This window comes from Oncorhynchus keta, chromosome 4 (genome assembly GCF_023373465.1).
Source record: "Oncorhynchus keta strain PuntledgeMale-10-30-2019 chromosome 4, Oket_V2, whole genome shotgun sequence".
In the NCBI taxonomy this organism is placed as follows: domain Eukaryota; kingdom Metazoa; phylum Chordata; class Actinopteri; order Salmoniformes; family Salmonidae; genus Oncorhynchus; species Oncorhynchus keta.
In genome coordinates this window covers 65,046,041-65,073,737 of record NC_068424.1, presented here as the reverse complement: position 1 = coordinate 65,073,737, position 27,697 = coordinate 65,046,041, and the positions used below count along the sequence as shown (strand labels likewise).

The 27,697-nt window shown below is 41.9% G+C and overlaps 1 protein-coding gene across 2 annotated transcripts in view; it reads right to left on the bottom strand.

Annotated features, from left to right (window-relative positions):
* LOC118371090 (ecto-NOX disulfide-thiol exchanger 2-like) overlaps positions 1-27,697 on the bottom strand; it is a 364,051-nt gene that overhangs the window by 19,935 nt on the left and 316,419 nt on the right. For both annotated transcript variants that reach the window (XM_052512575.1, XM_052512577.1), the window contains 2 exons: positions 13,099-13,155; positions 823-931 (listed from right to left, as the gene is read on the bottom strand). In XM_052512575.1, coding sequence (XP_052368535.1) covers positions 823-931; positions 13,099-13,155 — 166 coding nt within the window. The remainder of the gene's footprint in view (positions 1-822; positions 932-13,098; positions 13,156-27,697) is intronic.

Genomic DNA, 27,697 nt, shown 5'->3' with positions numbered 1-27,697 from the left:
AGGACGATTCAATCTTAGTCCTGTATTGACGCATTGCCTGTTTGATGATTCGTCGGAGGGCATAGCAGGATTTCTTATAAGCTTCCGGGTTAGAGTCCTGCTCCTTGAAATCAGAAGCTCTAGCCTTTAGCTCAGTGGGATGCTGCCAGTAATCCATGGCTTCTGGTTGGGGTATGTACGTATGGTCACTGTGGGGACGACGTCATTGATGCACTTATTGATGAAGCCAATGACCGATGTGGTGTCCTCCTCAATGCCATTGGAGAAATCCCGGAACATATTCCAGTCTGTGCTAGCAAACAGTCCTGTAGCTTTGCATCTGCTTCATCTCAACACCTTTTTATTGATCAAGTCACTGATGCTTCCTGATTTAATTTTAGCTTGTAAGCAGGAATCAGGAGGATAGAATTATAGTCAGATTTGCCAAATGGAGGGTGAGGGAGAGCTTTGTATGCATCTCTGTGTGTGGATTAAAGGTGGTCCGGGGTTTTTTCCCTCTGGTTGACATACAACATGCTTAGAGATTTGGTAAGACGGATTCATTAAAGTCCCCGGCCACTAGGAGTGCCGCCTCTGGGTGAGTGTTTTCACTTTATAGAAATGTTATAGTGATGTTGTAGTAATGGTATAGTGATGTTATTGTAATGTTATACTAATGTTATAAGCCTAGTAACGTTATAGTTATGTTAGGTGAATGTACCCACTAGCTGGGCCTCTCTCTCAGAGTGGACTGGACTGGGGTGATCTACTCCTCTATAGTTAGGTTAGCACAACATTGTTATAATGTTGAAGTAAGGTTATTGTAATTTTAGATTATCTTACCAACTAGCAAGGCCTCTCTCTCTGAGTAAACCGGACTAGAAGGAATCTTCTCTGGGGGCAGACTCTCCTTCTCCTGACTGCAGGAAACCACTTCTAATGCTGTCGCCTCCTACAGGACAAGAGGAGAAAACACTGTTAGGCTGGTTGATGAACACTCCACACACACACACACACGCACGCACGCACGCACGCACGCACGCACGCACACACACACACACACACACACACACACACACACACACACACACACACACACACACACACACACACACACACACACACACACACACACACACACACACACACACCCACACACACACACACACAGCCCTAGAAACATCATACAGGCAGTGGGAGAAGAGAGGAGGAGAGACAAGTAAGGCAAAGAGGAAAGAGAAAATACAGAGGGAGCCAAATGGAGGGAGGAAAGAGAGAGAGAGAGAAAGCTGGCAGTGTTAGCGATGCTAATGATGAAACTGTTGTCTACTGTGGGCTTCTGACAGGCTGGAGGAGGGAGGGTTGGGAATGTGTAAAAAAAATAATAATAATAATTTAGGGGTATCAGATTTAATATTGCAGAGAGATTGTGGCTTCCATCAATGTAATTATCTGCATCATTTCCGACCCCCAATTTTTTGTTGTGGTTGTTTATTTTTTATTTTTTAATTTCACCTTTATTTAACCAGGTGGGCTAGTTGAGAACACCTTTATTTAACCAGGTGGGCTAGTTGAGAACACCTTTATTTAACCAGGTGGGCTAGTTGAGAACACCTTTATTTAACCAGGTGGGCTAGTTGAGAACACCTTTATTTAACCAGGTGGGCTAGTTGAGAACACCTTTATTTAACCAGGTGGGCTAGTTGAGAACACCTTTATTTAACCAGGTGGGCTAGTTGAGAACACCTTTATTTAACCAGGTGGGCTAGTTGAGAACACCTTTATTTAACCAGGTGGGCTAGTTGAGAACACCTTTATTTAACCAGGTGGGCTAGTTGAGAACACCTTTATTTAACCAGGTGGGCTAGTTGAGAACACCTTTATTTAACCAGGTGGGCTAGTTGAGAACACCTTTATTTAACCAGGTGGGCTAGTTGAGAACACCTTTATTTAACCAGGTGGGCTAGTTGAGAACACCTTTATTTAACCAGGTGGGCCAGTTGAGAACACCTTTATTTAACCAGGTGGGCTAGTTGAGAACACCTTTATTTAACCAGGTGGGCTAGTTGAGAACACCTTTATTTAACCAGGTGGGCTAGTTGAGAACACCTTTATTTAACCAGGTGGGCTAGTTGAGAACACCTTTATTTAACCAGGTGGGCTAGTTGAGAACACCTTTATTTAACCAGGTGGGCTAGTTGAGAACACCTTTATTTAACCAGGTGGGCTAGTTGAGAACACCTTTATTTAACCAGGTGGGCTAGTTGAGAACACCTTTATTTAACCAGGTGGGCTAGTTGAGAACACCTTTATTTAACCAGGTGGGCTAGTTGAGAACACCTTTATTTAACCAGGTGGGCTAGTTGAGAACACCTTTATTTAACCAGGTGGGCTAGTTGAGAACACCTTTATTTAACCAGGTGGGCTAGTTGAGAACACCTTTATTTAACCAGGTGGGCTAGTTGAGAACACCTTTATTTAACCAGGTGGGCTAGTTGAGAACACCTTTATTTAACCAGGTGGGCTAGTTGAGAACACCTTTATTTAACCAGGTGGGCTAGTTGAGAACACCTTTATTTAACCAGGTGGGCCAGTTGAGAACACCTTTATTTAACCAGGTGGGCTAGTTGAGAACACCTTTATTTAACCAGGTGGGCTAGTTGAGAACACCTTTATTTAACCAGGTGGGCTAGTTGAGAACACCTTTATTTAACCAGGTGGGCTAGTTGAGAACACCTTTATTTAACCAGGTGGGCTAGTTGAGAACACCTTTATTTAACCAGGTGGGCTAGTTGAGAACACCTTTATTTAACCAGGTGGGCCAGTTGAGAACACCTTTATTTAACCAGGTGGGCTAGTTGAGAACACCTTTATTTAACCAGGTGGGCTAGTTGAGAACACCTTTATTTAACCAGGTGGGCTAGTTGAGAACACCTTTATTTAACCAGGTGGGCTAGTTGAGAACACCTTTATTTAACCAGGTGGGCTAGTTGAGAACACCTTTATTTAACCAGGTGGGCTAGTTGAGAACACCTTTATTTAACCAGGTGGGCTAGTTGAGAACACCTTTATTTAACCAGGTGGGCTAGTTGAGAACACCTTTATTTAACCAGGTGGGCTAGTTGAGAACACCTTTATTTAACCAGGTGGGCTAGTTGAGAACACCTTTATTTAACCAGGTGGGCTAGTTGAGAACACCTTTATTTAACCAGGTGGGCTAGTTGAGAACACCTTTATTTAACCAGGTGGGCTAGTTGAGAACACCTTTATTTAACCAGGTAGGCTAGTTGAGAACACCTTTATTTAACCAGGTGGGCTAGTTGAGAACACCTTTATTTAACCAGGTGGGCCAGTTGAGAACACCTTTATTTAACCAGGTGGGCCAGTTGAGAACACCTTTATTTAACCAGGTGGGCTAGTTGAGAACACCTTTATTTAACCAGGTGGGCTAGTTGAGAACACCTTTATTTAACCAGGTGGGCTAGTTGAGAACACCTTTATTTAACCAGGTGGGCTAGTTGAGAACACCTTTATTTAACCAGGTGGGCTAGTTGAGAACACCTTTATTTAACCAGGTGGGCTAGTTGAGAACACCTTTATTTAACCAGGTGGGCTAGTTGAGAACACCTTTATTTAACCAGGTGGGCTAGTTGAGAACACCTTTATTTAACCAGGTGGGCCAGTTGAGAACACCTTTATTTAACCAGGTGGGCTAGTTGAGAACACCTTTATTTAACCAGGTGGGCTAGTTGAGAACACCTTTATTTAACCAGGTGGGCTAGTTGAGAACACCTTTATTTAACCAGGTGGGCCAGTTGAGAACACCTTTATTTAACCAGGTGGGCTAGTTGAGAACACCTTTATTTAACCAGGTGGGCTAGTTGAGAACACCTTTATTTAACCAGGTGGGCTAGTTGAGAACACCTTTATTTAACCAGGTGGGCCAGTTGAGAACACCTTTATTTAACCAGGTGGGCTAGTTGAGAACACCTTTATTTAACCAGGTGGGCTAGTTGAGAACACCTTTATTTAACCAGGTGGGCTAGTTGAGAACACCTTTATTTAACCAGGTGGGCTAGTTGAGAACACCTTTATTTAACCAGGTGGGCTAGTTGAGAACACCTTTATTTAACCAGGTGGGCTAGTTGAGAACACCTTTATTTAACCAGGTGGGCTAGTTGAGAACACCTTTATTTAACCAGGTGGGCTAGTTGAGAACACCTTTATTTAACCAGGTGGGCTAGTTGAGAACACCTTTATTTAACCAGGTGGGCTAGTTGAGAACACCTTTATTTAACCAGGTGGGCTAGTTGAGAACACCTTTATTTAACCAGGTGGGCCAGTTGAGAACAGTTTCTCATTTACAACTGTGACCTGGCCAAGATAAAGCAAAGCAGTGTGAACAGACTCTGATTCCATACTCTCTCCTTATCTCTCTTTTTTTTCTCCCTGTCTCTCTAGTTTTCTATTTTCTCTGTGAATCTCTTTGTTTCTTCCTCTCTGTTTCTCTGTTCCTCTTACACATGGAGTAAACAATTAACAAGTCAATAACACAGTAGAAAAAAAGAGTCTATATACATTGTGTGCAAAAGGCATGAGGAGGTAGGCGAATAATTACAATTTTGCAGGTTAACACTGGAGTGATAAATGATCAGATGGTCATGTACAGGTAGAGATACTGGTGTGCAAAAGAGCAGAAAAGTAAATAAATATAAACAGTATGGGCATGAGGTAGGTACAATTGGGTGGGCTATTTACAGAGAGTTGGAAATATATATATTATTTTAAATATGTTTTTATATTTTCCCCTAACGCTACCACCCCTCCCCTAATTGAAGAAAACTAATGGACAACAATACCAGGTGTGTGTGTGTGTGTGTGTGTGTGTGTGTGTGTGTGTGTGTGTGTGTGTGTGTGTGTGTGTGTGTGTGTGTGTGTGTGTGTGTGTGTGTGTGTGTGTGTGTGTGTGTGTGTGTGTGTGACCCAGTTGTGTCGGGTTGATTAGTCCTGCAACAAATAAAGTCCTCCTGCACTGGATTGGTATGTAATGATCTGTCATGTCACTGGAAGAGGAGAGAGAGAGAGAGAGAGGAACAGAGAAACAGGAGAGTGAGGGACAGAGAAACAGAGAGGGGAAGAGGGGAACAGAGAAACAGATGGAGGAAAAGAGAAACAGAGAGAGGAAGAGAGAAACAGAGAGAGGAAGAGAGAAACAGAGAGAGGAAGAGAGACACAGAGAGAGGAAGAGAGAAACAGAGAGAGGAAGAGAGAAACAGAGAGGAAGAGAGAAACAGAGAGAGGAAGAGAGAAACAGAGAGGAAGAGAGAAACAGAGAGAGGATGAGAGAAACAGAGAGAGGAAGAGAGAAACAGAGAGGAAGAGAGAAACAGAGAGAGGAAGAGAGAAACAGAGAGGAAGAGAGAAACAGAGAGAGGAAGAGAGAAACAGAGAGAAGAGAGAAACAGAGAGGAAGAGAGAAACAGAGAGAGGAAGAGAGAAACAGAGAGAGGAAGAGAGAAATAGAGAGAAAGAGAGAAACAGGAACAGAGAAACAGAGAGAAGAAGAGAGAAACAAAGAGGAAGAGAGAAACAGAGAGAGGAAGAGAGAAACAGAGAGAGGAAGAGATACACAGAGAGAGGAAGAGATACACAGAGAGAGGAAGAGAGAAACAGAGAGAGGAAGAGAGAAACAGAGAGGAAGAGAGAAACAGAGAGAGGAAGAGAGAAACAGAGAGGAAGAGAGAAACAGAGAGAGGAAGAGAGAAACAGAGAGGAAGAGAGAAACAGAGAGGAAGAGAGAAACAGAGAGAGGAAGAGAGAAACAGAGAGAGGAAGAGAGAAATAGAGAGAAAGAGAGAAACAGGAACAGAGAAACAGAGAGAAGAAGAGAGAAACAAAGAGGAAGGGAGAAACAGAGAGGAAGAGAGAAACAGAGAGAGGAAGAGAGACACAGAGAGAGGAAGAGAGAAACAGAGAGAGGAAGAGAGAAACAGAGAGGAAGAGAGAAACAGAGAGAGGAAGAGAGAAACAGAGAGGAAGAGAGAAACAGAGAGGAAGAGAGAAACAGGGAGAGGAAGAGAGAAACAGAGAGAGGAAGAGAGAAATAGAGAGAAAGAGAGAAACAGGAACAGAGAAACAGAGAGAAGAAGAGAGAAACAAAGAGGAAGAGAGAAACAGAGAGAGGAAGAGAGAAACAGAGAGAGGAAGAGAGACACAGAGAGAGGAAGAGAGAAACAGAGAGAGGAAGAGAGAAACAGAGAGGAAGAGAGAAACAGAGAGATGAAGAGAGAAACAGAGAGGAAGAGAGAAACAGAGAGAGGAAGAGGGAAACAGAGAGGAAGAGAGAAACAGAGAGAGGAAGAGAGAAACAGAGAGGAAGAGAGAAACAGAGAGAGGAAGAGAGAAACAGAGAGGAAGAGAGAAACAGAGAGAGGAAGAGAGAAACAGAGAGGAAGAGAGAAACATAGAGAGGAAGAGAGAAACAGAGAGGAAGAGAGAAACAGAGAGAGGAAGAGAGAAACAGAGAGGAAGAGAGAAACAGAGAGGAAGAGAGAAACAGAGAGAGGAAGAGAGAAACAGAGAGGAAGAGAGAAACAGAGAGAGGAAGAGAGAAACAGAGAGAGGAAGAGAGAAATAGAGAGAAAGAGAGAAACAGGAACAGAGAAACAGAGAGAAGAAGAGAGAAACAAAGAGGAAGAGAGAAACAGAGAGAGGAAGAGAGAAACAGAGAGAGGAAGAGAGAAACAGAGAGAGAAAGAGAGAAACAGGAACAGAGAAACAGAGAGAAGAAGAGAGAAACAAAGAGGAAGAGAAAAACAGTGGGGAACAGAGAAACAGAGAGGAAGAGAGAAACAGAGAGAGGAAGAGAGAAACAGAGAGAGGAAGAGAGAAACAGAGAGAGGAAGAGAAAAACAGAGAGGAAGAGAAAAACAGAGAGAGGAAGAGAGAAACAGAGAGAGGAAGAGAGAAACAGAGAGAGTGGGGAACAGAGAAACAGAGAGAGTGGGGAACAGAGAAACAGAGAGAGTGGGGAACAGAGAAACAGAGAGAGTGGGGAACAGAGAAACAGAGAGAGTGGGGAACAGAGAAACAGAGAGAGTGGGGAACAGAGAAACAGAGAGAGTGGGGAACAGAGAAACAGAGAGAGTGGGGAACAGAGAAACAGAGAGAGTGGGGAACAGAGAAACAGAGAGAGTGGGGAACAGAGAAACAGAGAGAGTGGGGAACAGAGAAACAGAGAGAGTGGGGAACAGAGAAACAGAGAGAGTGGGAACAGAGAAACAGAGAGAGTGGGGAACAGAGAAACAGAGAGGAAGAGAAAACAGAGAGGAAGAGAGAAACAAAGAGGAAGAGAAAAACAGAGAGAGAAGAAAGAAACAGAGAGAGGAAGAGAGAAACAAAGAGGAAGAGAGAAACAGAGAGAGGAAGAGAGAAACAAAGAGGAAGAGAAACAGAGAGAGGAAGAAAGAAACAGAGAGGAAAGAGAAAACAAAGAGGAAGAGAAAAACAGAGAGAGAAGAAAGAAACAGAGAGAGGAAGAGAGAAAAAAGAGGAAGAGAGAAACAGAGAGAGGAAGAGAGAAACAGAGAGTGGGGAACAGAGAAACAGAGAGAGTGGGGAACAGAGAAACAGAGAGTGGGGAACAGAGAAACAGAGAGGAAGAGAAAACAGAGTGGGGAACAGAGAAACAGAGAGAGTGGGGAACAGAGAAACAGAGAGAGTGGGGAACAGAGAAACAAAGAGAGTGGGGAACAGAGAAACAAAGAGGAAGAGAAAAACAGAGTGGGGAACAGAGAAACAGAGAGAGTGGGGAACAGAGAAACAGAGAAAGTGGGGAACAGAGAAACAGAGAGAGTGGGGAACAGAGAAACAGAGAGTGGGGAACAGAGAAACAGAGAGGAAGAGAAAAACAGAGTGGGGAACAGAGAAACAGAGAGAGTGGGGAACAGAGAAACAGAGAGGAAGAGAAAACAGAGTGGGGAACAGAGAAACAGAGAGAGTGGGAACAGAGAAACAAAGAGAGTGGGGAACAGAGAAACAAAGAGGAAGAGAAAAACAGAGTGGGGAACAGAGAAACAGAGAGAGTGGGGAACAGAGAAACAGAGAGAGTGGGGAACAGAGAAACAGAGAGAGTGGGGAACAGAGAAACAGAGAGAGGGGAACAGAGAAACAAAGAGGAAGAGAAAACAGAGTGGGGAGAAACAGAGAGAGTGGGGAACAGAGAAACAGAGAAAGTGGGGAACAGAGAAACAGAGAGTGGGGAACAGAGAAACAGAGAGAGTGGGGAACAGAGAAACAGAGAGAGTGGGGAACAGAGAAACAGAGAGAGTGGGAACAGAGAAACAGAGAGTGGGGAACAGAGAAACAGAGAGTGGGGAACAGAGAAACAGAGAGAGTGGGGAACAGAGAAACAGAGAGTGGGGAACAGAGAAACAGAGAGTGGGGAACAGAGAAACAGAGAGAGTGGGAACAGAGAAACAGAGAGTGGGGAACAGAGAAACAGAGAGTGGGAACAGAGAAACAGAGAGTCTGGGAACAGAGAAACAGAGAGTGGGGAACAGAGAAACAGAGAGAGTGGGTAACAGAGAAACAGAGAGTGGGGAACAGAGAAACAAAGAGGAAGAGAAAAAAGAGAGAGGAAGAAAGAAACAGAGAGGGAAGAAAGAAACAGAGAGAGTGGGGAACAGAGAAACAGAGAGAGTGGGGAACAGAGAAACAGAGAGGAAGAGAAAAACAGAGTGGGAACAGAGAAACAGAGAGAGTGGGGAACAGAGAAACAGAGAGAGTGGGGAACAGAGAAACAAAGAGAGTGGGGAACAGAGAAACAAAGAGGAAGAAAAACAGAGTGGGGAACAGAGAAACAGAGAGTGGGGAACAGAGAAACAGAGAAGTGGGGAACAGAGAAACAGAGAGAGTGGGGAACAGAGAAACAGAGAGAGTGGGAACAGAGAAACAGAGAGAGTGGGGAACAGAGAAACAGAGAGAGTGGGGAACAGAGAAACAAAGAGGAAGAGAAAAAACAGAGTGGGGAACAGAGAAACAGAGAGAGTGGGGAACAGAGAAACAGAGAGAGTGGGGAACAGAGAAACAGAGAGAGTGGGGAACAGAGAAACAGAGAGAGTGGGGAACAGAGAAACAGAGAGAGTGGGGAACAGAGAAACAGAGAGGAAGAGAAAAACAGAGAGGAAGAGAGAAACAAAGAGGAAGAGAAAAACAGAGAGAGGAAGAAAGAAACAGAGAGAGGAAGAGAGAAACAAAGAGGAAGAGAGAAACAGAGAGAGGAAGAGAGAAACAAAGAGGAAGAGAAAAACAGAGAGAGGAAGAAAGAAACAGAGAGAGGAAGAGAGAAACAAAGAGGAAGAGAAAAACAGAGAGAGGAAGAAAGAAACAGAGAGAGGAAGAGAGAAACAAAGAGGAAGAGAGAAACAGAGAGAGGAAGAAAGAAACAGAGAGAGGAAGAGAGAAACAAAGAGGAAGAGAGAAACAGAGAGAGGAAGAGAGAAACAAAGAGGAAGAGAAAAACAGAGAGAGGAAGAAAGAAACAGAGAGAGGAAGAGAGAAACAGAGAGGAAGAGAAAAACAGAGTGGGGAACAGAGAAACAGAGAGTGGGGAACAGAGAAACAGAGAGTGGGGAACAGAGAAACAGAGAGAGTGGGGAACAGAGAAACAGAGAGAGTGGGGAACAGAGAAACAGAGAGAGTGGGGAACAGAGAAACAGAGAGTGGGGAACAGAGAAACAGAGAGGAAGAGAAAACAGAGTGGGAACAGAGAAACAGAGAGTGGGGAACAGAGAAACAGAGAGAGTGGGGAACAGAGAAACAGAGAGAGTGGGGAACAGAGAAACAGAGAGAGTGGGGAACAGAGAAACAAAGAGAGTGGGGAACAGAGAAACAAAGAGGGAGAGAAAAACAGAGTGGGGAACAGAGAAACAGAGAGAGTGGGGAACAGAGAAACAGAGAAAGTGGGGAACAGAGAAACAGAGAGAGTGGGGAACAGAGAAACAGAGAGAGTGGGGAACAGAGAAACAGAGAGTGGGGAACAGAGAAACAGAGAGTGGGAACAGAGAAACAAAGAGGAAGAGAAAACAGAGTGGGGAACAGAGAAACAGAGAGAGTGGGGAACAGAGAAACAGAGAAAGTGGGGAACAGAGAAACAGAGAGAGTGGGGAACAGAGAAACAGAGAGAGTGGGGAACAGAGAAACAGAGAGAGTGGGGAACAGAGAAACAGAGAGTGTGGGGAACAGAGAAACAGAGAAAGTGGGGAACAGAGAAACAGAGAGAGTGGGGAACAGAGAAACAGAGAGAGTGGGGAACAGAGAAACAGAGAGAGTGGGGAACAGAGAAACAGAGAAAGTGGGGAACAGAGAAACAGAGAGAGTGGGGAACAGAGAAACAGAGAGAGTGGGGAACAGAGAAACAGAGAGAGTGGGTAACAGAGAAACAGAGAGTGGGGAACAGAGAAACAAAGAGGAAGAGAAAAACAGAGAGAGGAAGAAAGAAACAGAGAGAGGAAGAAAGAAACAGAGAGAGTGGGGAACAGAGAAACAGAGAGAGTGGGGAACAGAGAAACAGAGAGGAAGAGAAAAACAGAGTGGGGAACAGAGAAACAGAGAGAGTGGGGAACAGAGAAACAGAGAGAGTGGGGAACAGAGAAACAAAGAGAGTGGGGAACAGAGAAACAAAGAGGAAGAGAAAAACAGAGTGGGGAACAGAGAAACAGAGAGAGTGGGGAACAGAGAAACAGAGAAAGTGGGGAACAGAGAAACAGAGAGAGTGGGGAACAGAGAAACAGAGAGAGTGGGGAACAGAGAAACAGAGAGAGTGGGGAACAGAGAAACAAAGAGGAAGAGAAAAACAGAGTGGGGAACAGAGAAACAGAGAGAGTGGGGAACAGAGAAACAGAGAAAGTGGGGAACAGAGAAACAAAGAGGAAGAGAAAAACAGAGTGGGTAACAGAGAAACAGAGAGTGGGGAACAGAGAAACAGAGAGAGTGGGGAACAGAGAAACAGAGAGAGTGGGGAACAGAGAAACAGAGAGTGGGGAACAGAGAAACAGAGAGTGGGGAACAGAGAAACAGAGAGAGTGGGGAACAGAGAAACAGAGAAAGTGGGGAACAGAGAAACAGAGAGGAAGAGAAAAACAGAGAGAGGAAGAGAGAAACAGAGAGGAAGAGAAAAACAGTGGGGAACAGAGAAACAGAGAAGAAGAGAGAAACAGAGAGAGGAAGAGAAAAACAGAGAGAGGAAGAGAGAAACAGCGAGGAAGAGAGACACAGAGAGAGGAAGAGAGAAACAAAGAGGAAGAGAAAAACAGAGTGGGGAACAGAGAAACAGAGAGAGTGGGGAACAGAGAAACAGAGAGAGTGGGGAACAGAGAAACAGAGAGTGGGGAACAGAGAAACAGAGAGAGTGGGGAACAGAGAAACAGAGAGAGTGGGGAACAGAGAAACAGAGAGAGTGGGGAACAGAGAAACAGAGAGAGTGGGGAACAGAGAAACAGAGAAAGTGGGGAACAGAGAAACAGAGAGAGTGGGGAACAGAGAAACAGAGAGGAAGAGAAAAACAGAGAGAGGAAGAGAGAAACAGAGAGGAAGAGAAAAACAGAGAGAGGAAGAGAGAAACAGAGAGGAAGAGAGACACAGAGAGAGGAAGAGAGAAACAAAGAGGAAGAGAAAAACAGAGTGGGGAACAGAGAAACAGAGAGAGTGGGGAACAGAGAAACAAAGAGAGTGGGGAACAGAGAAACAGAGAGAGTGGGGAACAGAGAAACAGAGGAAGAGAGACACAGAGAGGAAGAGAAAACAGAGAGAGGAAGAGAGAAACAGAGTGGGGAACAGAGAAACAGAGAGAGTGGGGAACAGAGAAACAGAGAGAGTGGGGAACAGAGAAACAAAGAGAGTGGGGAACAGAGAAACAGAGAGAGTGGGGAACAGAGAAACAGAGAGGAAGAGAAAACAGAGAGGAAGAGAAAAACAGAGAGGAAGAGAGAAACAGAGAGGAAGAAAGAAACAGAGAGAGGAAGAGAGAAACAAAGAGGAAGGGAGAAACAGAGAGAGGAAGAGAGAAACAAAGAGGAAGAGAAAAACAGAGTGGGGAACAGAGAAACAGAGAGTGGGGAACAGAGAAACAGAGAGAGTGGGGAACAGAGAAACAGAGAGAGTGGGGAACAGAGAAACAGAGAGTGGGGAACAGAGAAACAGAGAGTGGGGAACAGAGAAACAGAGAGAGTGGGGAACAGAGAAACAGAGAGAGTGGGGAACAGAGAAACAGAGAGAGTGGGGAACAGAGAAACAGAGAGAGTGGGGAACAGAGAAACAGAGAGAGTGGGGAACAGAGAAACAGAGAGAGTGGGGAACAGAGAAACAGAGAGTGGGGAACAGAGAAACAGAGAGAGTGGGGAACAGAGAAACAGAGAGAGTGGGGAACAGAGAAACAGAGAGAGTGGGGAACAGAGAAACAGAGAGGAAGAGAAAAACAGAGTGGGGAATAGAGAAACAGAGAGGAAGAGAAAAACAGAGTGGGGAACAGAGAAACAGAGAGTGGGGAACAGAGAAACAGAGAGAGTGGGGAACAGAGAAACAGAGAGAGTGGGGAACAGAGAAACAGAGAGAGTGGGGAACAGAGAAACAGAGAGAGTGGGGAACAGAGAAACAGAGAGAGTGGGGAACAGAGAAACAGAGAGAGTGGGGAACAGAGAAACAGAGAGAGGGGGAACAGAGAAACAGAGAGAGTGGGGAACAGAGAAACAGAGAGAGTGGGGAACAGAGAAACAGAGAGAGTGGGGAACAGAGAAACAGAGAGAGTGGGGAACAGAGAAACAGAGAGAGTGGGGAACAGAGAAACAGAGAGAGTGGGGAACAGAGAAACAGAGAGGAAGAGAAAAACAGAGTGGGGAATAGAGAAACAGAGAGGAAGAGAAAAACAGAGTGGGGAACAGAGAAACAGAGAGTGGGGAACAGAGAAACAGAGAGAGTGAGGAACAGAGAAACAGAGAGGAAGAAACAAAGAGATTCACAGAGAAAATAGAAAACTAGAGAGATAAGGAGAGAGTATGGAAACAGAGGGAGAGGGAGAGGGGGAGAGAGGGTTGGAGAGGATCACATCTCTTTTCCACTTACACTGACTTGATCAGCACTCTCCTCGCTCCCTCTGTCATCTCGCGGTGATGTCTCCAGCTAGAGTCAATCATAAAAATGAGAAAAGCCGTCACTGACAATCATGTCACACACCCATGCAAACAGACAGACACACTCACACAAACGTACAGACACACTTTTTCCTCAGGCAAGACCACTATATAACATTGTGAAGGAGGCCAACATCACATATACAAGCCCTGAATAGTTTGAGGGGGTATGTTGTAAGGTGCAATCGGATACAGAATCAGGTCAGATCAAGCAGATACATATAGTACATATTAATCTGTGTTCTTTCCATGAGTAAGAACCAAACATAATTGGATGTCAAAATGTCCTCTGTTCATAACTGGTATTCACACAGTGAGTGGTGTGTATCTCCATTTTCTATTAAAATGGTTGACATCCTGATTCAGTGGTCCTAGATGAAGCCTGATTCAGTGGTCTTAGATCAAATCAAAGTTGATTTGTCACGTGCACCGAATCTACATAAAGTCCTTCATACATGAGTTGTCATGCAGTCAATATTCTGTACTGACCTTGTGTGCAAAGTCAAATGGCATGGACAAATCAATACGAAAATAGATATGTTCTTTCAGCAATGGAACCAAAAGCACAAATACGGTCAGCAGTGAAATGCTTACTTACAGGCTCTAACCAACAGTGCAAAAAAGGTATTAGATAAAGCCTGATTCAATGGTCCTAGATCATGCCAGTTTCAGTGGTCCTAGATAAAGCCTGATTCTATGGTTTTAGATAGAGCCTGATTCAGTGGTCCTAGATGAAGCCTGTTTCAGTGGTCCTAGATAGAGCCTGTTTCACTGGTCCTAGCTGAAGCCTGTTTCAGTGGTCCTAGATGAAGGGACACTGAGAGAATAAAATGTGTTCTCCTGGTGATGAGATTGTCTGTTAATAGAATGACCTGCTCTAGAACAGTGGTTCCCAACCACAGGTTCTAGAAGACTCATGAGACCATAGGCTTCCTGGTAAAATGCACATGAGAGGGTACTTCAGGGGTACTCCGGGCAGATCAAAATTCAGTTGTTGGTACAGTAACCGAAAAAGATTTAATACATAATGCTTGGTGACAGATTGGACAGTGAATGGGGCACTGGGGTTAACTGATGATGGCATGCAGAAATCTGCCTGAACATGGCAAGTTGGCAGCACACACAATCATTCCACAATGGCCACAAATCTAGCAACGCTTTCCTCAAATTGATTTCTCTATCTTCTGTTGATGAGTCTCCAGGGATCCATCTCTGTGAGTACACATGCTTTAATTGCCATATTACCCATGGATAACTGGAAGGGGTTCATCTCTGCGTGTATACATTGTCATGACGTTGCCCTCTTTGGGTACAGCGAGTACCATCCCCCTCTCTCTGTCTCCTACAATTAGGCTGCTGTGGTCAGAGAGGTCGTAAATTCCTGGAGGAGATTATCTCCTCATGGCCACAGTATAGAGACAGAGTGAATTTTCATAGAGAACAAAGGAATTTCTTCCACCTCACAGAACTTGAGGTCCGAACAACAATTTATGTTCCGGAGAAGGTATAAAAGATCCAGCTATGAACTGGTCCGTTTGGTGCAATTTTGTGGGGCTCATGGGAGACGGTACGGCCACATTACCATTATGCTGTCTATATAATAGCCTCAGATATGAGGTTTACATCTAATTGTTGTATAAGATGAATGAGTGAGGATGATACTGTGTGTAAAATTGTGTAATGTGATTTTGGACTTTTTAATGAAGGAAACTACAATTCCCATTTAACTAAATCAGAGGACCGCCCATGAGCCCAGTTAGGGTTGGGCATCCTGGGACAGGCCCTTTTCTGCAATTCCGAATAAAATCCCACCTTGAGAATTTCTCAACAGACCATGTTTCTCTCAATCACGAGAGGACAAAGGTTGCAGACCAGCTTACCTCGATAACAAGAGGGCCAAGGTTTGAGAAGATTGCTGAATCTTTTAACCATCCCACGTGGTTAAACTCTTAGACTGTCGATACCAACAGAATAAGAACAAGTCTTTGATATTAATTACTAGTCTGCAGCTAGGAATTCAGTATCATTGAACGCGAAGAATGACAACCGCCGAAACATCTATAACGAAATGAATGAATGTCACTCTGAACTATCCATTCTAACCACGACAGAGAGAGAGAGAGAGAGAGAGAGAGAGAGAGAGAGAGAGAGAGAGAGAGAGGACGCTCACTCATTTGTTCCCGAATGAGTGAGCGTTCATGTGCAAAGGATTGGCATTTCAATTGTTATAATTATCAACTGTGTGTTGTCTTATCTCAGTCGACCCCCACTTCCCTTTTGTACAACAAGCCGCCATGCCGGTTTAGCCCACTAGGAAAACTCTGTTATCATTTCCTTGTAACTATCAACTGTTTGTTTATGCATTTCTGTGAATTACTTAGTTAGTAAATAAATGATTTAAGACAATTGATGTATGGATGACTCATAGTGAAGACTGGGTTCGTGCAGATTACCAACTATTTACGACGTTTGGAATGAGACTAACGTGAGGTAAAATAATTAATTAATTAATTTAGAGGACTAATTGATCAGATATGAAAATATCTGAAAAGGTTTATTAGGAAAATTCGAACTTTTTAATCTGAATATTTTCCTTGGTGTCCCGACTTCGTAGTTAATTACAGTTACATGATTAATCAGTTTAATCGCGTAATAATAATTACAGAGAATCTTTGATAAAAACTAAGCCTTCAGTTGATAGTATGACACAACAACATGCTTTAATTACCATATTACCCATGGATCACTGGAAGGGGTTAATTTCTATGTGTATACATGTTTTAATTACCATATTAACCATGGATCACTGGAAGGGGTTCATCTCTACATGTATACATGTTTTAATTACCATATTTACCATGGATCACTGGAATGGGTTCATCTCTACATGTATACATGTTTTAATTACCATATTTACCATGAATCACTGGAAGGGGTTCATCTCTACATGTATACATGTTTTAATTACCATATTTACCATGAATCACTGGAAGGGGTTCATCTCTACATGTATACATGTTTTAATTACCATATTTACCATGAATCACTGGAAGGGGTTCATCTCTACATGTATACATGTTTTAATTACCATATTTACCACGGATCACTGGAAAGGGTTCATCTCTACGTGTATACATGTTTGAATTACCATATTTACTATGGATCACTGGAAGGGGTTCATCTCTACATGTATACATGTTTTAATTACCATATTTACCACGGATCACTGGAAGGGGTTCATCTCTACATGTATACATGTTTTAATTACCATATTTACCGCGGATCACTGGAAAGGGTTCATCTCTACATGTATACATGTTTTAATTACCATATTTACCATGGATCACTGGAAGGGGTTCATCTCTACATGTATACATGTTTTAATTACCATATTTACCATGAATCACTGGAAGGGGTTCATCTCTACATGTATACATGTTTTAATTACCATAATACCATGAATCACTGGAAGGGGTTCATCTCTACATGTATACATGTTTTAATTACCATATTTACTATGGATCACTGGAAGGGGTTCATCTCTACATGTATACATGTTTTAATTACCATATTTACCATGAATCACTGGAAGGGGTTCATCTCTACATGTATACATGTTTTAATTACCATATTTACCATGGATCACTGGAAGGGGTTCATCTCTACATGTATACATGTTTTAATTACCATATTTACCATGGATCACTGGAAGGGGTTCATCTCTACATGTATACATGTTTTAATTACCATATTTACTATGGATCACTGGAAGGGGTTCATCTCTATATGTATACATGTTTTAATTACCATAATACCATGAATCACTGGAAGGGGTTCATCTCTACATGTATACATGTTTTAATTACCATAATACCATGAATCACTGGAAGGGGTTCATCTCTACATGTATACATGTTTTAATTACCATATTTACCATGGACCACTGGAAGGGGTTCATCTCTACATGTATACATGTTTTAATTACCATATTTACCATGGATCACTGGAAGGGGTTCATCTCTACATGTATACATGTTTTAATTACCATATTTACCATGGATCACTGGAAGGGGTTCATCTCTTTGTGTATACATGTTTTAATTACCATATTTACCATGGATCACTGGAAGGGGTTCATCTCTACATGTATACATGTTTTAATTACCATATTTACCATGGATCACTGGAAGGGGTTCATCTCTTTGTGTATACGTGTATTAATTACCATATTTACCATGGATCACTGGAAGGGGTTCATCTCTACATGTATACATGTTTTAATTACCATATTTACCATGGATCACTGGAAGGGGTTCATCTCTACATGTATACATGTTTTAATTACCATATTTACCATGGATCACTGGAAGGGGTTCATCTCTACGTGTATACATGTTTTAATTACCATATTTACCATGGATCACTGGAAGGGGTTCATCTCTACATGTATACATGTTTTAATTACCATATTTACCATGGATCACTGGAAGGAGTTCATCTCTTTGTGTATACATGTTTTAATTACCATATTTACCATGGACCACTGGAAGGGGTTCATCTCTACATGTATACATGTTTTAATTACCATATTTACCACGGATCACTGGAAGGGGTTCATCTCTACATGTATACATGTTTTAATTACCATATTTACTATGGATCACTGGAAGGGGTTCATCTCTACATGTATACATGTTTTAATTACCATAATACCATGAATCACTGGAAGGGGTTCATCTCTACGTATATACATGTTTTAATTACCATATTTACCATGGATCACTGGAAGGGGTTCATCTCTACATGTATACATGTTTTAATTACCATATTTACCATGGATCACTGGAAAGGGTTCATCTCTACGTGTATACATGTTTTAATTACCATATTTACCATGGATCACTGGAAGGGGTTCATCTCTACGTGTATACATGTTTTAATTACCATATTTACTATGGATCACTGGAAGGGGTTCATCTCTACATGTATACATGTTTTAATTACCATAATACCATGAATCACTGGAAGGGGTTCATCTCTACATGTATACATGTTTTAATTACCATATTTACCATGGATCACTGGAAGGGGTTCATCTCTACATGTATACATGTTTTAATTACCATATTTACCATGGATCACTGGAAGGGGTTCATCTCTACATCTATACATGTTTTAATTACCATATTTACCATGGATCACTGGAAGGAGTTCATCTCTACATGTATACAAGTTTTAATTACCATATTTACCATGGATCACTGGAAGGGGTTCATCTCTACATGTATACATGTTTTAATTACCATATTTACCATGGATCACTGGAAGGAGTTCATCTCTTTGTGTATACATGTTTTAATTACCATATTTACCATGGATCACTGGAAGGAGTTCATCTCTTTGTGTATACGTGTTTTAATTACCATATTTACTATGGATCACTGGAAGGGGTTCATCTCTACATGTATACATGTTTTAATTACCATATTTACCATGGATCACTGGAAGGGGTTCATCTCTACATGTATACATGTTTTAATTACCATAATACCATGAATCACTGGAAGGGGTTCATCTCTACATGTATACATGTTTTAATTACCATATTTACCATGGATCACTGGAAGGGGTTCATCTCTACATGTATACATGTTTTAATTACCATATTTACCATGGATCACTGGAAGGAGTTCATCTCTACATGTATACATGTTTTAATTACCATATTTACCATGGATCACTGGAAGGGGTTCATCTCTACATGTATACATGTTTTAATTACCATATTTACCATGGATGACTGGAAGGGGTTCATCTCTACGTGTATACATGTTTTAATTACCATATTTACTATGGATCACTGGAAGGGGTTCATCTCTACATGTATACATATTTTAATTACCATATTTACCATGGATCACTGGAAGGAGTTCATCTCTACATGTATACATGTTTTAATTACCATATTTACCATGGATGACTGGAAGGGGTTAATCTCTACATGTATACATGTTTTAATTACCATATTTACCATGGATCACTGGAAGGGGTTCATCTCTACATGTATACATGTTTTAATTACCACATTTACCATGGATCACTGGAAGGGGTTCATCTCTACATGTATACATGTTTTAATTACCATATTTACCATGAATCACTGGAAGGGGTTCATCTCTACATGTATACATGTTTTAATTACCATATTTACTATGGATCACTGGAAGGGGTTCATCTCTACATGTATACATGTTTTAATTACCATATTTACCATGGATCACTGGAATGGGTTCATCTCTACATGTATACATGTTTTAATTACCATATTCACCATGAATCACTGGAAGGGGTTCATCTCTACATGTATACATGTTTTAATTACCATATTTACCATGGATCACTGGAAGGGGTTCATCTCTCCATGTATACGTGTATTAATTACCACATTTACCATGAATCACTGGAAGGGGTTCATCTCTCCATGTATACGTGTATTAATTACCACATTTACCATGAATCACTGGAAGGGGTTCATCTCTACATGTATACATGTTTTAATTACCATATTTACTATGGATCACTGGAAGGGGTTCATCTCTACATGTATACATGTTTTAATTACCATATCTACCATGGATCACTGGAAGGGGTTCATCTCTACATGTATACATGTTTTAATTACCATATTTACCATGGATCACTGGAAGGGGTTCATCTCTACATGTATACATGTTTTAATTACCATATTTACCATGGATCACTGGAAGGGGTTCATCTCTACATCTATACATGTTTTAATTACCATATTTACCATGGATCACTGGAAGGGGTTCATCTCTACATGTATACATGTTTTAATTACCATATTTACCATGGATCACTGGAAGGGGTTCATCTCTACATGTATACATGTTTTAATTACCATATTTACCATGGATCACTGGAAGGGGTTCATCTCTACATGTATACATGTTTTAATTACCATATTTACTATGGATCACTGGAAGGGGTTCATCTCTACATGTATACATGTTTTAATTACCATATTTACCATGGATCACTGGAAGGGGTTCATCTCTCCATGTATACGTGTTTTAATTACCATATTTACCATGGATCACTGGAAGGGGTTCATCTCTACATGTATACATGTTTTAATTACCATATTTACCATGGATCACTGGAAGGAGTTCATCTCTACATGTATACATGTTTTAATTACCATATTTACCATGGATCACTGGAAGGGGTTCATCTCTACATGTATACATGTTTTAATTACCATATTTACCATGGATCACTGGAAGGGGTTCATCTCTACATGTATACATGTTTTAATTACCATATTTACCATGGATCACTGGAAGGGGTTCATCTCTACATGTATACATGTTTTAATTACCATATTCACCATGAATCACTGGAAGGGGACACATTTCAGTGCCTAGCGGCATTCTAATGTACAGCGTCATTATTAAACCAGATATTGACAACCATGTATTACCCAGCCATGTATTACCCAGCCAGCAGGTCTAAAATGACAAATTAACAAAGTCAATGAAACAACTAGCCAAGCGGCTACGGGAGGCAGAGAAGAGAAAATGTGTCTCGATTGGAAAATAAGAAATCAAATATGGACCACGCACCATTAGACTCTCTCATATCAGTATTATCGTTATCCAATTAAGCAGCTGATTGAACAGAAATGTCATGCTCTTGTCAACCCTCCCTCTGGAATCCTACTCAGCCAACGTTAAAGCAGACACAACTGTCAGTAAGAGTGTCCATGATTCTTTGAATGAAGAGATTGAGAAAAAACATTCAGTTTTTATTTGTTATTATTGAACATCCAAAACATACAATATACTTGAAGGGGAAGCCGCTCAACAACTACATCATAACAGTCATCCAACAAACTCCCATTCAGAGTGACACACAGAAGCATCCAGGGTCAATGCCCTGCTCAAGGTCATGTTGACAGATCTCCCACTAGGCCAAAAAACATGAACCCGAACCCACCAAGATCCCCCCCACAGTTCCCCAATAGCTGTCCCTCAACCATTTGAGACCCCTCCCACAGTCCCCCTCCAAGTAGAAAAATAAAATATAAAATACAATGAATTCCATTCCCCACCCCCAAGAACCCCCCTTTGCACCAACAACCAAGAGAATGAACTAAAGAGAAAAATAAAAAAAATAAAAAAAATAAAAATGTATAAATAAACAAAAATAAAATAAAATTATAACAAAGGACATCAAGGACAACTGAAATCATTACAGCAAAGCCAACTGTATATGTTTGTGTGCATGTCTGGTACTATTACATGTATGTGTATGTTCTTGTATGCGTTTATTTGAATGAGAGTGTGTGTATATGCATGTGTATAAACACCTGCACGGCATCAGCCTCAGGCAAACCAACATTAGTTGTAAAAACACTGCCCATCAGTGTCATTCAAACATACTTTTTATTATGTTGCATTTGGACTTTTAAAAAACTACTTTTATCTTTGACCATCATTCTGTCTCCCGCACAGCAACTCCACTCCCACGCGTCTTCAATTCCACATCCCAAACCTCAGCTTCCCTCAGCTCATCCCATCTATCTCTGCTGGACACCCTCAGCCCATCCCATCTATCTCTGCTGGACACCCTCAGCCCATCCCATCTATCTCTGCTGGACACCCTCAGCCCATCCCATCTATCTCTGCTGGACACCCTCAGCCCATCCCATCTATCTCTGCTGGACACCCTCAGCCCATCCCATCTATCTCTGCTGGACACCCTCAGCCCATCCCATCTATCTCTGCTGGCCACCCTCAGCCCATCCCATCTATCTCTGCTGGACACCCTCAGCCCATCCAATCTATCTCTGCTGGACACCCTCAGCCCATCCCATCTATCTCTGCTGGCCACCCTCAGCCCATCCCATCTATCTCTGCTGGACACCCTCAGCCCATCCCATCTATCTCTGCTGGACACCCTCAGCCCATCCCATCTATCTCTGCTGGCCACCCTCAGCCCATCCCATCTATCTCTGCTGGACACCCTCAGCCCATCCAATCTATCTCTGCTGGACACCCTCAGCCCATCCCATCTATCTCTGCTGGACACCCTCAGCCCATCCCATCTATCTCTGCTGGCCACCCTCAGCCCATCCCATCTATCTCTGCTGGACACCCTCAGCCCATCCCATCTATCTCTGCTGGCCACCCTCAGCCCATCCCATCTATCTCTGCTGGACACCCTCAGCCCATCCCATCTATCTCTGCTGGACACCCTCAGCCCATCCCATCTATCTCTGCTGGCCACCCTCAGCCCATCCCATCTATCTCTGCTGGACACCCTCAGCCCATCCAATCTATCTCTGCTGGACACCCTCAGCCCATCCCATCTATCTCTGCTGGACACCCTCAGCCCATCCCATCTATCTCTGCTGGCCACCCTCAGCCCATCCCATCTATCTCTGCTGGACACCCTCAGCCCATCCAATCTATCTCTGCTGGACACCCTCAGCCCATCCCATCTATCTCTGCTGGCCACCCTCAGCCCATCCCATCTATCTCTGCTGGACACCCTCAGCCCATCCCATCTATTTCTGCTGGCCACCCTCAGCCCATCCCATCTATCTCTGCTGGACACCCTCAGCCCATCCCATCTATCTCTGCTGGACACCCTCAGCCCATCCCATCTATCTCTGCTGGCCACCCTCTTTGGGTTTCTATGAAACAAATATCTTTCAACTATGCTGTGATGTTTAACATATAATTTCAATCTTTCTAATCAAATAGAATCGATTCGTATAGAATCCAGATAAATATTTGTACTAAGAGTATTAGTATATTAGTAATTGACTGAACCGGTCTCTCCAGTACTATTAATAGCGTCCATTTTAGATCAATGCTATGCATTTTCAGCCATTCCTGAACCTGAGACCAGAAACAGGCTACCTGAGGGCAATACCAAAATAAATGGTCTATTGATACTGTATCCTCACAACAAAATCTGCAGAGCTTTGACGATTTTATGCCCCACATATTCAACATTTTGTTGGTGGAAAGAATTCTATATAATAATTTTAGCTGAAAAGCACGAAGTCTTGAATCTTGCATTGTTTTATATATCAACTCATACACCCTGTACCATGGAATCGGTACATCAAAAATCTCTTCCCAACTATTTTGCAATCAGTATGGAACAGTTCACAACATCCTGGTCCTCAAATGAAACTGGTATACTTTCCCATTTATGCTATTTTTATTCCTCCGCAAGATTTGATCCTTTATATTGGGCAGACAGACAGTTCCCTACCTCTGCTCGCTGCCACCTGCCTCCTCCATTTTTGGGGTAATGCTGTCATCAATTGGTTGTACTCTTGGATTGAGCAGACCTTCCCGTACAATTCTGATAACTCCATGAAGGACATAACTCTACCATTCCAATTTACAAAATAATTTAAGAACAAAATACCCTTTTCAAACATCTTTCCCATAAATACAGGCATTTTATCAACCAGCACATTTGATCATCCATAATATTTGTTGTAATATTTGTTCTATCTTTTCAGGGGGATGAAATTGAAATTGTAGCCAGCTCTGCAATGCTTGTTTGAAAAAGGTAGATACTTTGAAAAAGTATCATTTTAAATTAATCGAAAATGAGACATGGCAATCTGCACAAAGGCAAAAAGGCCATTTGTAAACAATGGATGAGCTTTCTTAGTAATCTACTTGAGAAACATTTAGGGTTCAAGTAAAACATTTGAATGAGTGAAACTTTTAGAGAGGAGGTTTAGTGCTTTTATATTTAATAATCTCAAAACACCCACCCCATTCATATTCATTATATAGATAGGCACACTTTATTTTGTCTGGTTTAGCATCCCAGATAAAGTAAAATATGTTTTGCTCATATGATTTGAAAAAACGAATCATCAGGAGTAGTCAGCGCCATAAGTAAGTGAGTAAACTGAGATATGACCAAGGAGTTCATCAGGGCATTTTTTTCCATAAATAGACAGGTATTTACCTCTCCATGGTTGCAGGATCTTGTCTATTTTTAAGTTTTCTATTGAAATTCAATGAGTAGAGCTTATTTATATATTTTGTGATATGAATACCAAGTATGTTTACTTCACCATCAGCCCATTTTATAGGTAAACTGCAGGGTAATGTAAAAGTTTTATTTTTTAAAGATCCAATAGGTAATATTGCACACTTATCATAATTAGGTTTTAGTCCATAGAGTACAGAAAAGTTATCTAGATCTTCAGTGAGACATTGCAGGGATATAGCTTGCGGATTTAATGTAAAACTTGAGTCATTGGGCATACATGGACACCTTTGTTTTTATGCCTTGGATTTCTAATCCTCTAATGTTGTTAATGGATCTAGCATTTCGATGGCCATAACAAATAGATATGGTGATTATGGACACCCTTGTTTAACTCCTCTTGACAATTCAAAACTCTCTGAGAAGTAGCCGTTATTTACGATTTTACACCTGGGGTTGCTTTTCATTATTTTTTACCCATTTTATAAGAGAATTAGCAAAACTGAAAAAATCCAGGCATTTATAAATAAAATCCAGTCTTACCAAATGCCTTTTCAAAATCTGCTATAAATACCAGGCCTGGCTTCTTAGATGTTTCATAATGTTCTATTATTTCTAGTAGTTCTCCTTCTCCCAAATCCAGTCAGCTGATGTTCTGAAAGAGCTGCAAAATCTGGACCCCTACAAATCAGCCGGGCTAGACAATCTGGACCCTTTCTTTCTAAAATGATCTGCTGAAATTGTTGCAACCCCTATTACTAGCCTGTTCAACCTCTCTTTCATGTCATCTGAGATTCCCTAAGATTGGAAAGCAGCTGCGGTCATCCCCCTCTTCAAAGGGGGGACACTCTTGACCCAAACTGCTACAGACCTATATCTATCCTACCCTGTCTTTCTAAGGTCTTCGAAAGCCATGTCAACAAATAGATTACCGACCATTTCGAATCCCACCGCACCTTCTCCGCTATGCAATCTGGTTTCAGAGCTGGTCATGGGTGCACCTCAGCCACGCTCAAGGTCCTAAATGATATCTTACCCGCAAAAGATAAGAAACAATACTGTGCAGCTGTATTCATTGACCTGGCCAAGGCTTTCGACTCTGTCAATCACCACATCCTCATCGACAGACTCAATAGCCTTAGTTTCTCAAATGATTGCCTCGCCTGGTTCACCAACTACTTCTCTGATAGAGTTCAGTGTGTCAAATCGGAGGGCCTGTTGTCCGGGCCTCTGGCAGTCTCTATGGGGGTGCCTCAGGGTTCAATTATTGGGCCGACTCTCTTCTCTGTATACATCAATGATGTCGCTCTTTGCTGTTGGTGATTCTCTGATCCACCTCTGAGCAGACGACACCATTCTGTATACTTCTGGCCCTTCTTTGGACACTGTGTTAACAACCCTCCAGACGAGCTTCAATGCCATACAACTCTCCTTCCGTGTCCTCCAACTGCTCTTAACCTCTCTGGGATCGTTCGGGACGCTAGTGTCCCACCTCGCCAACAGCCAGTGAAATTGCAGGGCGCCAAATCAAAACAACAGAAATCTCATAATTAAAATTCCTCAACCATACAAGTATTTTACACCATTTTAAAGATAAACTTCTCGTTAATCCAACCACAGCTTCCGATTTCAAAAAGCTTTTCGGCGAAAGCTGAACATATCATTATATTAGGTCAGCAACTAGTCACTGAAAGCATTCAGCCATTTTCCAACCAAAAAGAGGTGTCACATAAAGCAGAAATATAGATAACATTAATCACTGACCTTTGACGATCTTCATCAGATGACACTCCCAGGACTCAATGTTACACAATACATGTATGTTTTGTTCGATCAAGTTCATATGTATATCCAAAAACATCAGTTTACATTGGTGCCATGTTCAGAAATGCCTCCAAAATATCCGGAGAAATTGCAGAGAGCCACAACAAATAACATAAACACTCATCATAAACTTTAATGAAAGATACATGTTTTACATAGAATTAAAGATAAACTTGTTCTAAATGCAACCGCTGTGTCAGATTAAAAAAAAACTTTACAGCAAAAGCACAATATTCAATAATCTGAGAACAGCATTCAGCCACAAAAGCAAGCCATACAGTTAGCCGCCAAATTGTGGAGTCAACAAAAGTCATAAATAGCATTATATATCTTCACTTACCTTTGCTGATCTTCGTCGGAATACACTCCCAGGACTCCCACTTCCACAAGAAATGTTTGTTTTGTTCTATTACATCCATTTTATGTCCAAATACCTCCGTTTTGTTTGCGCGTTTAGTTCACTATTCCAAAGGCACAATGCACGAGCGGAAAATCCAGAAGAAAAGTCAGTTCCATTACACTTTGTAGAAACATGTCAAATGATGTTTACAATCAATTCAATTCTTAGGGTCTTTTTAAAATAAATCTTCAATAATATTCCAACCGGACAATAGCGTATTCATTACAGAGGAAAAAGAAGGAACGGCGGGCCCACTGCACCGCGCAGTAAACAACTGATTGGCCTCAGCCTAGTCCACTTGTTGAAACAGCTCTTATTCGACACCCTTCCACAATAGAAGCCTCAAACAACTTTATAAAGACTGTTGACATCTGCTGGAAGCCTTGGGAAGTGCAATCTGGCCCCATAGACACAGCATATTGGATAGGCAATCACTTAAATGAAACTACAAACCTCAGATTTCCCACTTCCTGGTTGGATTTGTCTGCTAGACCCTGCTAGGTATTGTCCCCCCTTATCTCAACTCGCTGGTCACCATAGCAGCACCCAACTGTAGCACGCACTCCAGCAGGTATATCGCTCTTGTCACCCCCAAAACCAATTCTTCCTTTGGCCGTCTCTCCTTCCAGTTCTCTGCTTCCAATGACTGGAACGAACTACAAAATCTCTGAAACTGGAAACACTTATCTCCCGCACTAGCTTTTGAAATTACCCTCACTAGCTTTTGAAATTACCAGTCTATTTCTCTATAGCTTTGGAAATGACCAGTTTATTTCTCTCTATGGATGGTGATCTAAATGATTGGACTGTCCCTCTCTGGCTTTTTAAATGACTGCTCTCTCTCAATGGCCTTTTAAATGACATGTCTCGGTCAATGTTTGATAGGCAGTAAGCGCATCTCTTACCATCCTGAGGTCCATAAGAGGAGATAAAGGAGAAATGTAAAACTTTTGAAACTGAATAAACTGTCATTAATGTCTACCACAGCCTGGGCTCTGGTAGCTGATTAATTATTTCGGAAACATTTCTCATACATTGAAACTCATTTTGAACTCATTTCATTCTTATTAGAGCACAAATCAGATATGGTATTTACATTTCAAACCCCAGCAGTCTTTACAGCCAGTCAAACTCATGAACCACACACAGTATTCTCTCTTGACTGAGAGCCTTCATCCCTTCCCTCCTCATTTTCATTACTATTGTATCAGGGAACACGAGTACAAGATGGCTGACATTATCTAGCAATGTCTCA